Source organism: Stegastes partitus, unplaced genomic scaffold (genome assembly GCF_000690725.1).
Source record: "Stegastes partitus isolate 25-593 unplaced genomic scaffold, Stegastes_partitus-1.0.2 Scaffold20, whole genome shotgun sequence".
Lineage (NCBI taxonomy): Eukaryota > Metazoa > Chordata > Actinopteri > Pomacentridae > Stegastes > Stegastes partitus.
Window position 1 is genome coordinate 1274509 of NW_007577751.1, and position 12819 is coordinate 1287327.

A 12819-nucleotide genomic window follows, 5' to 3' on the forward strand; every position below is an offset into this window, starting at 1 on the left:
GTTTTTGTTTTACTTTTTTTTTTTTTAAACACATCACCTTCAGTTTTACTTGTGGTACCTCATGTTTGAGCCACAGGGGGGCATCATTGACTGCTGGCTGAAACATGAGTTGGTCCACTGACTCAAAATAATTGTCTGCTGCGCCTCTGTTAGATTTAACTTTTTATTTTATTTTTACAACTCAATCTGTTTGTTGTCAAAGAGCAGATCGAATCTGTATAAGATTTTGCCCTGGAGAATATTTCTGAGAAACAAAAACACTAAAGCTGGAGGTCCTTCTGCAAGCAACAAATGCTGCCTTCACATGCTGTCGGACATATCATGGCTCCTGACTTGATCGCGTACAGTATGTGTGGAACTTTGCCAGCAGTAAAAAGGATTTACACATCTGCTTGAATATTACAAAACTTAGGCCACTAAAGAATTACGTAATGCCTCAGGCTTTACCAATCATGGTTTAGCACACAGAAAATACTTCATCTGACTAATAATGCCTGAGAGATTTAATAATTATAAAATTACATCCCTCTTATTGGAAACATGTAGAGAATACTAACGGTAGCCTGTTATTCTCTATGTGTTATTCTTCAAAGTGAAGGTCAAACATCTAAGTGAAATAAAACAGAGCAAAAACAGTTCCAACTTAAAATCTACCACGTAATGAGCATGTAAAACCATCAGCTAGATACAGGACTGAATGTAGCACTCAAGTTCACACAATATCTTCAATAATCAAAAAGAAATCAAAACCTAAATCCCTTTTGGATACAGGAAAGGCGTCATAATTGCAAATATTGAAAACCGAGATGAATTTCGAATCCCCGCCTATACTAATCTGCTGATTGTTTTATCTGTTAATCTATGTGCAATTTGGTCATTAGAAATGTCAGAAAAAGTTGAAAATGCCCCTAAATTTTCAACATTTTCAGTTTGCTCTAATATAGAAATGAGAAAAATTCTCACATTTGAGACATTTTTTCTTGAAAAAAAAAGTCAAAATCATTTATCTAAATAGATCTCCACCGAGTAGCTACATAAATTTCACTCAGCTAATCAAATAATCGACTAATCGCTTCAGCTGTGCACTGATCACATGTAAGGTGTTTTTGTTGTTGTTGTTGTTGACTGTTATAACACAAGGCAGATTTAAACCGTCACATGTTGCTCTTTACAGATTTTTTATTTATTTATTTATTGCTAAACACTTGTAGCCTCTGGTTTTCTGCTGTCTAAACGTGAAACAGAAAGTTCCGAGGTGTACTTGAAGGCACCGCAGAGGATGCACGTCAACACGTCTATTGGCACTCATTTGTGTCCTTCACAACAAAGTCTCCGCCTCCAACCTATTGAGGGGAACTCTCGCTGGAGAAGCGGTATTTGGCTCCACGCTGAAGCCCTGAGCTCGGTCAGCATCTCTAAGTGCCGGAGGACAACAAGGCTTTTCGTTGTTGTTCTGTTTTTTTTTTTTAGTTCAACTTTGAACAACAATGACGTTCAGGAGGCTGAAGAAGGTGAACTCCAGCGGGCCGGAGTCTGGACCCGCACCTCAGGATAGCGACATTTATTTCCCCTCGTCTAAGTCGGACAGCTGCAGAACTGTGGACTTACCGAGCAACTCCTCGGAGGTTTACAACTACAAGACTCTGGCTTACTCTGGAGGGACGCTGCCCAGAAACTTTAAAAAGGTAAGAAGAACATTTAAACTTCAGCTACCATCACTTTATCAGATGAATGTACCTGCAGCTGAGATTGTATTCTATGTTTTAATCTTGTGTCCTAGATCTTAACTTTGAATCAGTCTGTTAAATAATATTAGCTGCATTCTTGGAGTTATTTAATCATTTTTAAGTTTATACTATATCAACCTAACAGTTCATTTACTCATTCAGTAACTTTTGGGATTATTTCACAATAAAAGCCTCTCTAAGTCCACTGACTGTTCATCAGTGTGAGGCTGCTCACTGTGTTTGAAAACTTGTGCTGATAGTTGCTGACAGTTTATCTACAGAGGGCATCTCACTGGGAGCCAACAGTAGCACATCCAGGGGCAAGTGTGGACCACCCAAAAACTAAGTCTGATGCATGTTGTGTCAAGTAGCCCACGGCCCAGCTCCTCATAGCTACATTTATTGCTTTAATTGGCTTTTAAGTAAGTGAAAATTGTTGATACGATAATGATTTTACTTGAAAATGTGGAGTTATTCAGAATCCACTCCAGACTTGTGTTTCCTTGTGCCTCTCTGGCAGCTTTACCACAAAGTTAAACACTTATTTGACCAGTAAAATTTGCATTGCAAAGTCCATTTGGGATGCTCATTTATTCAAAATTATTTAAATCAGGTGGACGACCGATCTCACTGTGCTGAAAACTGCACACACAGAACGGCTGATGTGCTCTGTATTGCCTTTGTATTGAAAATAACAACACACTAACTTCAGCCCACATTTGAAGAACAGTTTCCAGGAAAGATAAGCATGGTCAAGAATGACATCAGCTTTAGCCGGTGCTCCAAAATGTCTTAAGTTAGTACGGCTCCAAAGTCACACAACAGTTCCTCATAAAGCTCATTTGACACAATTCTAATTATTTTCTTTGGAGTGCCTGACATTAGTGGACGTCCCACTTGGGAAGCTGCTTCCAAACACACATGTGTAACAGTGAGCTGTGAAGTGACACACAGTTATCCACAAACCCACACACTGGAGGAGCTACAGCGAGGGGCTACAACACTGCATTGTGCAGGCAAAGGGACGGAGGTCCTGCCACCCCCATCAGGCTCTGTGGGTATGTGGGAATAAATGCACTCATTGAGAAGAGTGCGGGACAATTCTGTAAGTGTTGGGACATAAAGAAAGCAACATTTTACTACCCAGAGAGACTGTAGCACAAAGCAGCCTTTCATTGGAGCAACATTTGAAAATGATTGAGTTGGAACAGAGGTGGACTGATTTAAGTGATTTTTAGTGGAGCTTTTTTGAACAGATACCTTCCTTATTTACACAGTCAGGTTGGGCAGGGACCTGACCTGCTGCTGACTGTGGTTTCACTCTCAATGCAGTTATTGTGGCCCTGTGCTCACCACTGTATCTTATTTGTTTCTTTCAGTAGACTGTGTTAACTCCAAATGTTAAAAAATTTCAGACAGGTCAGGAGTTTGAGTGCCTGAAGGTGGCTGATACAGCGTGGCATTGCATTTAGCTGCAGATCTTTTTCTGACGTTGTGACTGCTGGTAGTAAACAAAGAGCAGCCAGACACGCATTTCTGGTTTCAGCACTAATATTTCCAAGCGGGCTTAATGATGTGGTGGTTTAAAAATACAAACACACTGCATGGCACGCGTGTGCGGTTTCAAGGCCTGATGGACTGGTTGTTGCTCTGTTGTGTACCTGGGTGTGTTTAGGAAATGTTGGGGGAAAGCCCTTTTGAGTAATCTGTGACCTCACACAGGTGTCTGACACGCTTCATGTCTTGTTTCGTTTTCTTCTGGCAGGGTTCCGGGCTGCAGAAGTGGAAACCCCTAACGCAGACACCAGAGCCACAAAGGTACAATCTCCCTCATCACTCTGGACTTTTCTCACCTTTCTCTTTCCTACTCTGCCTCCACATGAATGTTTTTACGACTACAATGGAGAAGAGGCATCTCGGAGTGAACGATCCCCATTCAAACACTGATCTTTTGTGATGGCAGCCATTGTTATGTATGATATTCTTGAGGGTCGTCATGAATTTTCATGTATTTAACTGCTTCTGCATGAGACGTCTCGTATTGACGTCCTCCGGTCCAACAGACTGTTGTACTGTATGTCTGTCTGTGACGTCCACACGCTGCTGCTGGAAACAGAAGAAGTCCTGTGCTGCCAGCAAAGATATCTCGTTATGCAATTTAGATAAGGATGCACGTGAATCCAGACATTAACCCCCTGTTGACTTCCAACCATCTGGGCTCATTCATTTAGCATTTTTATGAACAGAAAGCTGTTCTGAATATAGATCATTTTCATTAGCCTATTTGCTAATGGATTGACTGTACAACCCCATAATTAGTTCCTTTAAATGGCAACTACACTGATGTAACTGGGACTACAAGACCTACAAGTTTGAAAATAAAAGAAAACAAATCTGGGATTGTGGGTAATGTAGGCATCAGGTTTTGACAAAGATGAAGAATGCATGGGAAAGAAAAGGCGACATGAGTGCTTCTACTGCTTCAGAAAGAAGTGAAAAATGCTTCCAGCCAACAGTACAAAGCCCCCAAATTACATGACATAAAACAGAGAAAAATTGCCACATTTGAGAAGTTGGCTGAGAGTTTTTGGCTTAAACAAATAACTAATCAGTTCTCCAAAGACTTTCTGGTTCATTCTATTGAATAATTGTTACAGCTTGTTATTAATTACACGCCTTTCTACGACTCTACCAGATGGTGAAGGCCAAGAAAAACAGTGATTTGTCACATGAAAAAAAACAGCAAATATTTGCTAACAAAATGAACTATTGGATTAATTTGTGATCAGAATAGTTGCTGATTCATTTGCTAATTTATCCACTCAGACAATCAGTTGCTCAGTTGGAAATCTGAGACTATACACAGAGAAAAGTACTGAAGTAAAAAAAAAATGACAATGTCTTTCTTTTCTTTTAGGAAGGTGGTGGTCCTGGAGAAGAAAGAGGAGGAGACCTTCGGTTTTGAGATCCAGGTAAGAAGATTAACAGCGATATAAGAAGAGGGGGGATTTCTGAAGTGCCTTTTAATAGGATTTCAACTATCGGCCATATCTCTGTCAGCAGATGATGAAATTTAAGTGACTGAAACATGCACATCTAGTCCTGCATCTCTTAATCCCAGGAGATAAAAGGTCACGCATCAGTCAAATACCTCGTTGATGTTAATCTCGTGACCGGAGAGATGAGGAGATGGTTTTACATGTTTTTTCTCTCGGCATCTGTATTTTAAGCCTCATGGTTAACTCACACACTTCCCATGTAATACCTTGTCCACTCTGCCGCTCAGCAGGCCGACGCTCTACATGCTTGACTCGGCTCCATTCTTTAAGTTTTATGAAATGATTAAAGCGTGTTAAAGTTACTTGGATATCATGCTGCTGTGGCGCTCAGCTGAAGTGCTTCTTTGAGGAGAACACATATTGTTCTATTTACGGTTTTGTTGAGGGTTTCCGCCCTTCCTGCCGGCCTGACGGACGTGAGATCATGAGGACCAGTTTGATGGTCAGTACAGAAGGAGAGAGATGGAGTCTGGTGTTTCCTGGTGGCTTTCCTGCCTCAGTATCTGCCGTGTTAATACGGACGTGGCGCATGTAAATGTGATATTTGCATTTTAACAGTATTTGCATTGGTATATGTTTAACTTTCAGCCTGCTGAGATAGAAACCAGCAGCCAACACAGGCACAGGCAAACTTCTAAAAGGCACACTCATGCAAGCTGTAACTGACAGGAAGCTTGATAACTTATTTTACTCCTAGTTTTAAGGGTAATAGTCCTTCAGCAGCAGTGTCACGCTGACTGACTGATGTCTACGTGACAAGGGGAAGTCTATCTGTGGCGTGCAGCGCTATGACCTTCTGCAGACACACTGTGATGACTGAAACAGGGAAGAGCATGCAAATACATGTGGAAGTAACAAACAATGTCTCCTAGACAACACAATGTTTTCTGACGGTTGGTTCACTCAGATCATTTACTTCAGTAAAACTAGCAAATAGACGTAAATATCCTGCAGTCAAAGTATTACTGGAGAAAAAGAGAGGCTTGATCTGTCAATTATTTTCTCAATTGTTAGATTAGATGTTTGATCTATAAAATGTCAGAAAATGGTAAAAATGATTACTGTTTCCCAGAGACCGAGATGACAATTGCTTTGTTTTATCCACAACCCAAAGATATTCAGTTTTCTGTTACAGACAAGAAAATACACCAGAGAATAATCACATTTAAGAATCTAGTCTTTCTATTCTTAAAAAAATACTCTCAAACACTTAATCAGTTATTGGAATAATTGGTAAACTAATTTAATAGTTGACAACTAATCAGTTTTTCAGTGTAGCTCTAGTAAATATACTTGAAAAGTCTTTCTGTGGAGGCACTTATAAGCAATACATCATATTTAATTGATAATTTTTGATAACTGAATTGTCCTTTAATTCAATGACAGCCACTCTCTGGTTTCAGCAGCAAATTGGCTGCTTTTATTTTGTTTATACCGTTGTAAACCAGTGATATAAATCTGTGGGTTTTGGGCTGTTGTTTAGTCAAACTCAAGACATGTGACAAGGAAGAATTTGTTATTTTCACCCCTCATCTTTATCCACAAAGTAACTTGTAGCCAAAGCTTTCAGTTAGTGTAGTAGAAGTACAGTGTTTTCCCTTTAGATATGATGGAGTAGCAGTAAAAAGTGGCATCTTTGTCTTTCTACACAGCTTGTATTGAAATGCAATGCACAAAAATGCTCAAAAAGTAACATGCTTATGTAGAGTACTTAATTGTAGTAGATAGTATGTAGTTATTTCAAACATTTTTCAGCATTTGTTAAGCTGACCTACTGTTTCTTATTGAGTTTTTGCGTGAGTTGCACGGTTATAAAAGGGCAGTTTTCAGATTTACTTTGACAAAGTCACCTGTGGTTTCAGATTTTTCAGATAAGAACAGAAAAAGCACCCTGTTCACTTGTTTGCATCACATTTCTGCATGTTCATTGATAAGATCTTCTTTCCTGCAATGTCTGTCATGGCTTCCTCTGCATGTTATTCAGTGTTTTTTTCAGTGTTACAATGTTACAGCTGACATCAGTCACGTTGTATAAGACGACTCCTTGACATCAAGTATAGAGTTGTCTTTAATTCAGCGTGGTTGTTCTGTCACTTTCAGACTTATGGCCTCCACCATCAGGACCAAAACTCAGTGGAGATGTGTACATTTGTGTGCAAGGTGCACGACGACAGCCCGGCCCAGCAGGCAGGACTTAAAGTTGGTGAGTAAACCCTTTTTCCTTCTGTGTGTTTTGCTCTTTTATATTTGTATCCAATCCTGAAATAACCTGAAAAACAATTGAAGTAGACATGAGGAAGTGAGCATCACATGAGGTTTAGGTTCAGCCGGGCCTCTTTTGTGTTTGCCAGCTGACACTTGTGCACCGTACATCAACAAAGCACTCATGAATTCCAGCCCGCTGTTTAGGGAAGTACAAATACGACTGTTTGCCCACTCATTTTTCCAGTCAACAAACAACTTCGTGAGCGGCTATTTCAGCCAACACATGTCTGCCAGCTCTTCTCACCAGAGTGCCAGATAGAGAAAGGCCAGCCAGTTTTAAGGGGAATGATATTTTTATTTGACAAACATGTCTGGCTTCTTTTTTTTTTTTTTTTATACACTTCTTAAAAAATAAATCCTTGAAAATAGAAGCAGTTCAATAAACCAGTGTGTTTTTATCGGGAAAGGATCAGTGAACGAAGGGGAAATAATTTCTAAAGCGAGCTGAGGAGAAGCATCTTTTTTCCTTGATGTCATGCTGAAGACCACTGTGGCGCTGGTTCACTCTGCTTCTGTAAAATGTCTCTGGTTTTTAAAGTCATGACAGCTCAGTCACAAACTCTCAGCGTTAAGTCTCCATCAGCGCGTCAAAAAAGGGAAGGTGATTATCTGCTGCTGCCGCCTCCTATTTCCTTCATCCAACCTGCGTATGTCACTTCAGTTTCACTTCCTACATTCCTCACATGCTCGCTCTATTGTTCCCTGCGTCTTGCTGCGAACACAATGACTTCATCGCGACGGTTTTTGAAAGAGTAAAAAAGGCTTTGTGCTGAAGCCTCACAAAGGCCAGACTATGAGAGTCCACAACTAATCACTCCTCTGAACCTGAAGTGGAACTGTGCAGCTCTTAAAAACAGGCCAACATGTATAACTTTAACACATACATGCTTTAATACTGAAATTTCCTTATACATGAGGCAACTGCAGCTCAGCATCGAACCTCAGCCGCACATGTTCGGCCTTCCACATTTGTGCTGCATGTGTAGAGGTTGCATTTAGAATCAAACAAGCCTCAGATGGCTGCAGCTTGTAGTAATTGAAGCCGCAGTGGATTGATGTGCATATTGATCCTACGGCTGCCGGTTAACACACATGTTGTTCGTGTGTGTGTGCAGGGGACACCATTGCAAGTGTGAACGAGGCCACCGTGGAGGGATTTCGACACAAGGAGATCGTTCAGCTCATCAGGGCCTGCGGAAACACAATCAGGTACACAGACAATGAGGACAACAAAAAAACAACAGCAGCAGCTTCAAAACTTCTGCTAACAACGTGCCTCTCAGATTTTAATTTATTAGAAATGAATTGATTAATAGTGCTGTTTTGTTTTAACAGAGGAGAACAGGTCAAATTGAAATACAAAATAGTACTTTATCATTTGTTCAACTCAGGTTGTCTTAAACGTTCTATGTAAATAATTTGATGAAGTCTGTTTTGTTTTTGAGGCTACATCTACACAGTTCTTGCTTTAAAAGTGTGTTTTCAAATATATAAGTGTTGTTGTACATTGAGCATGCGAGTGCTGCTGTGAACTGCAAGGGCAAAATGTAAGTGCACAACAGCTGCTAGCAGAGACAGCAGGTCAGCAACGCCTATAAAACGCCCGTCTTCCTCTGGAAAACAGTCATGTGACTGGGGCGTGATGAATCAGGGAATGATATAGTAACAGCGAAGGCCAATCAGACATCAAACATGGGTGTCATCGTTTCTGCTCGTCCAAAATAAACACAATCCAGGAGTTTTCTGAATAAAAACAGCTTCTATATGCTTGATGTACGTATAGCAGTTGTGTGGATTTAGCCTGAGTTTAATGTGAGTGGCACAGGAGAGCCTGGTGTCTAAAACAAAGCAGTTTATTAACATAGCAAATGCCACACATTTGCTTTTGCCTCAGAAATGGGAGGATTTGCTGCTTTTAATGTTATAAAATTGTCAGGTGCATATATTTGGCTTTTTGTTGTACACATAAAACAACCTGAAGATGTTGTCTGGGACTTTAGGAAACTCGATTCTCCTTTTTTTCACCCTGACAGACTAAAAGGTAAAACATAATTGAGGTTATGTAAGAATTCAGCCTTTTTTAAAATGTATTTTATTCAGTTGGAAAAACTCTGTCAGCCGTCGCTCGAGTATCTCGCTGGGATTTGATATTCGTCAGTTTGCTGAGTGGGTCTTTAATTTAAACCACTCTTTTCCTCGCCCTCCTTCTCTGTTAGTAAAAGATTAAAAGGACAATTAGCTTGGCCCCGTCTGTGAGCTTTCAGAGCTCCTGCAAAAAGACGTGAGGTGAACCGCATCAAAGTGCCAGTGTAGGCACAGATTTTATAGACTGACATCATCAAATTATACTTACAACTCGGGTCTGTATAAACTGTTAGAGTGCAAACGAGCTCTATAAGTTGTTCTTCCACTCGCGTAAATTCAAAGGATTTGCAGCACTCATGTGTCTGAGTGGAAACTGTATATGTTTCTTATCCTTCCCCTCTGCTTGTAAACTGTCGCTTGACACCAGTTCCTTTCCCGCCACTGACTTATGAAAAGATCCTTTCATATGGTCGAGTTTTTTATCGCTGCCTTCTGCCCTTGTAGTTTTATAACTGCTAATAAGCGTAACTGCATCCTGTTCTGCTGATTAACTCTTTTGCCTTCTGGTTTTTCGCTTGAAGGCTGGAGACGGTTTACAGTGACTCAATCCGAAAAGCCGAGCTGGAAGCCCGACTGCAGTATCTGAAGGTGAGTTGTTTTGGTTTTTTTCTTTTTCAGTGTTGCTGCAAGCGTTTTTTCACAGTTTGTCAGCAGTGAGTCAGCCTGATTGTGTGTCCAGCAGCCTCACACACACACATTATGTTATATTCTTGATATAGCCACCACCTCCCCCTCCCTCCACACCTGTCTCCACCAGCAGCACCACCTGTTGCATCAGCAGTTTGTGCAGCAGGCTTGCTGGACGCTGCAGACATTCTTAACTCGAGCTGCCTGTGAAGTGGCTCGACTGAGCGAGCTTTTCCCCAAGATTACAGCAGCTGTCCGGCTCTAATCCACTCCAAACACAGCCGCCTTCTGGGATACTAATGCAGCTTTTTAAAGCTTAACCTGCTGCAGAAAACACTGCATTTGATGTAATCTGAGATGTGGATGATGCTGATTGCTCACGAAACACTACGTATTTTTGGACTCAATCCGTGTGTCAGACTTTAATGCATTCATACAGGCCAGAACCCTTATGTGTCATTTTCAATGCACTTTTGGTGTCATGATTTTTCTCTTATTCCAAATATTCCTCTAGTTGCAGTACATATTTGAGCGGTTTTGTTTTTGTTTTTTAAATCTAATACAGATGCAGTGTTGTTGTTTTGCTTTGAAAAGCTACATGTGTAACTGCTCCATCTTCCCTTGTTCTATTGATTGTATGTTTGGTTTTCTTGTCACAGTCAATTCAAGTGTCTCTGTCTTCCTTTGCAGCAAACTCTTCATGAGAAGTGGGATGAATATCGATCACTGATGGTGCAGGAGCAGAGGCTCGTTCATGGTAGGTCATTTGTATTTCTGTTGTAGCTCGACTGGATTGATACTGGATGTTTTGTAGGCCAGTGCAGAGTTTAAAGAGTCCACTAAGAAAAACCTGGCTGATGCTTTTATTGACATACATGCACAACAAGCAAACAACATTGATACGGTTAAGAATTCTTAAATAACCTTCAGTGTGCAATGTGTTCTGTTCACATTTTTACTCATTTTGGGCTCATTTCACTTCAATGTTAAGTCCTGCTCCTCTATAGAAACAGCACAACCAAAGCGAGAAGTAGAGAGAAATGAAAATTGTCTTCTGTGCAGCATAAAAAAAGTTAGAATTCCAGAAATCCTTAAAAGAAATAATGAAAAGTTTAATTTCTTTGATTGGTTTTGGGGTTCAGAGAGTTTGTTGATCAGAAAGTGTAGCCCTCCATCAAGGCCAATGTCCTATCTCACAGTTTTAAAGAAAGTGATCCAGATCTGCAGTTTAATGGGTGCTTCCTCCAGCCAATGCTCCGCGTGTCCACCCAGTTTAATGAAATTGTGCTGACAGTCAGACAAACACGTAGCTCTTGCCTTGGAAGAGAAGAAAATCTACTTTCTAGTTCCTACTGTCTTTCTGAACTGCCTTTAACTTGTTGTATTGAAGATTGTTTGCACTAGTGAAATAAATCATTTCTCAGTACTGATAATTCACTTACCATGTTTCTCCAAGATAATCTAATATGAATCTGCACTACTTTCCAAGAAGTCCTGGGTGCATACTTTACAAATAAAGAGTGTCCAGACTTTAAATCACACAGTCTTTCATTTTTAAAAGCTATTAGTTTTGTTTTGCTCCTACACTGGGTTGAGACATTGAGGATGAACACCAGATAAAACTAGTACAATGTAAACAAAAATGTGAAAAATGCTCATGTTCTCAAACCAAGATGATACTCAATTCCCTCCTTTGTGATCAGTGATATGCTTCAGGTAAAGTCGTTGAATGCTCACATGGCCTTTCTCTCCTGCAGGCATAGTAATGAGTGATGCTGCTGTGTACGAGTCCCTGGAGTCAGCGGGTATATATGGCAGCCTCGGCGCTCCCAGTCCTGCAGCTCAGCGAGCTCTCCGCTGCACTGGCAGCACCAGCAGCAGCGCCAGCTTCCTCAGCACGGCCACCGAGGATGACCCGCTCTACCAGACCTGCCTGTACCAAGCAGATGGCAGCGTGGACTCAGAAAATGCAGACAAAAAGAAAGAACAGCAGCCGCCACAGAGGCAGCATCGCCTCCGACCGGCCAGCGAGCTCTTCACCACGGCCAAGACGCAGCTGACCCGCAGCGCCAGCACCCGCAGCTACATGAAGGGATCTTCATCGTCCAGCTCGGGGGAGAAGCAGGGAGGATTCAACTCACTGCAGAGGAAGCCCAAACAGAAGAGCTTCCGCAGACGCCTCCTCAAATTCATCCCGGGTTTGAATCGACCGCTGGAGGAGGAGGAGAGCAAACTGTGAGCAGCAAACTGAGCTGTTCACCTAAAGCTTTGGAGGAAAAGACTTAAAGCACCAGTGACTGTCAAACTAAACTGCCAAAGAAAGCAGCAGGCAGACCCAAAGAGTGAAGAGTTTGAGACCAAAGTGTATTGGCTCTGTACCTGCACCTCTCCCCATTTAAATGGGCAGACCAATGAACATTTGGCTACGTTCAGTAGCTTTCAGTGTTTCTCAGCTGTACATAACTTTTGTCTTTGTTTTGAACTTTAAGTTATTTATTTATTTTAACATGTTCGGATTATGTACAGAATGAAGGATTTTTCAGTTTTTACTGCATGCATGACGTTTATTTCAACAGCTGAATAAATCGCCCACAGTAACTGTAATCGTGCAATGCACCGTTTTGTAAGAGTTTGATATCGACCTTTAGTTGATTTATTGATCCTGTTTTATTTTTCTGCCCAAGTTCATGGTTCCTAAAAATAAAATATGTGGCATTTACTGGTTACATGCTCATTATTTGGTGCAGAACCTGCAAGAAAAGCTATTTTGTTCCACAAGCCACAACTGTCTGTGGGAATTGTAACTGCCAACCCTAAATTAGCGCTCAGACCTCGAGTGTACGCACAGTCTGTTTTTTATTTCCCCGTTGGAGATGTTCCATGTGATACTTTTAAATATAGTAAGCCTTTATAGTTCCACAACTCTTGCACAGTTTAAGAATGCTATCTCCTGAGTTTCCGAGGTTAGTGTGCGGCTTTGGATGCTTTGAGGCTTT

The 12819-nt window shown here is 41.0% G+C and overlaps 1 protein-coding gene across 1 annotated transcript; it reads left to right on the forward strand.

Moving 5' to 3' along the window:
* The first annotated feature begins 1344 nt into the window (after positions 1 to 1344).
* Positions 1345 to 12542, forward strand: tamalin (trafficking regulator and scaffold protein tamalin). The gene is made up of 8 exons (XM_008293635.1): positions 1345 to 1685; positions 3493 to 3545; positions 4645 to 4699; positions 6887 to 6989; positions 8167 to 8260; positions 9718 to 9784; positions 10514 to 10580; positions 11581 to 12542. The coding sequence occupies exons 1-8, from the start codon at positions 1488 to 1490 to the stop codon at positions 12060 to 12062; spliced, it is 1119 nt and encodes a 372-aa protein (XP_008291857.1). The 5' UTR covers positions 1345 to 1487; the 3' UTR covers positions 12063 to 12542.
* The last annotated feature ends 277 nt before the right edge of the window (positions 12543 to 12819 follow it).

Bases quoted from the DNA above. Each gene is read 5' to 3' on its own strand.
- tamalin (XM_008293635.1), top strand. From the start codon at position 1,488: ATGACGTTCAGGAGGCTGAAGAAGGTGAACTCCAGCGGGCCGGAGTCT. The intron at 1,686-3,492 runs GTAAGAAGAACA...TTCTTCTGGCAG, and splicing joins TGCCCAGAAACTTTAAAAAG to GGTTCCGGGCTGCAGAAGTG. The intron at 4,700-6,886 runs GTAAGAAGATTA...TGTCACTTTCAG, and splicing joins CCTTCGGTTTTGAGATCCAG to ACTTATGGCCTCCACCATCA.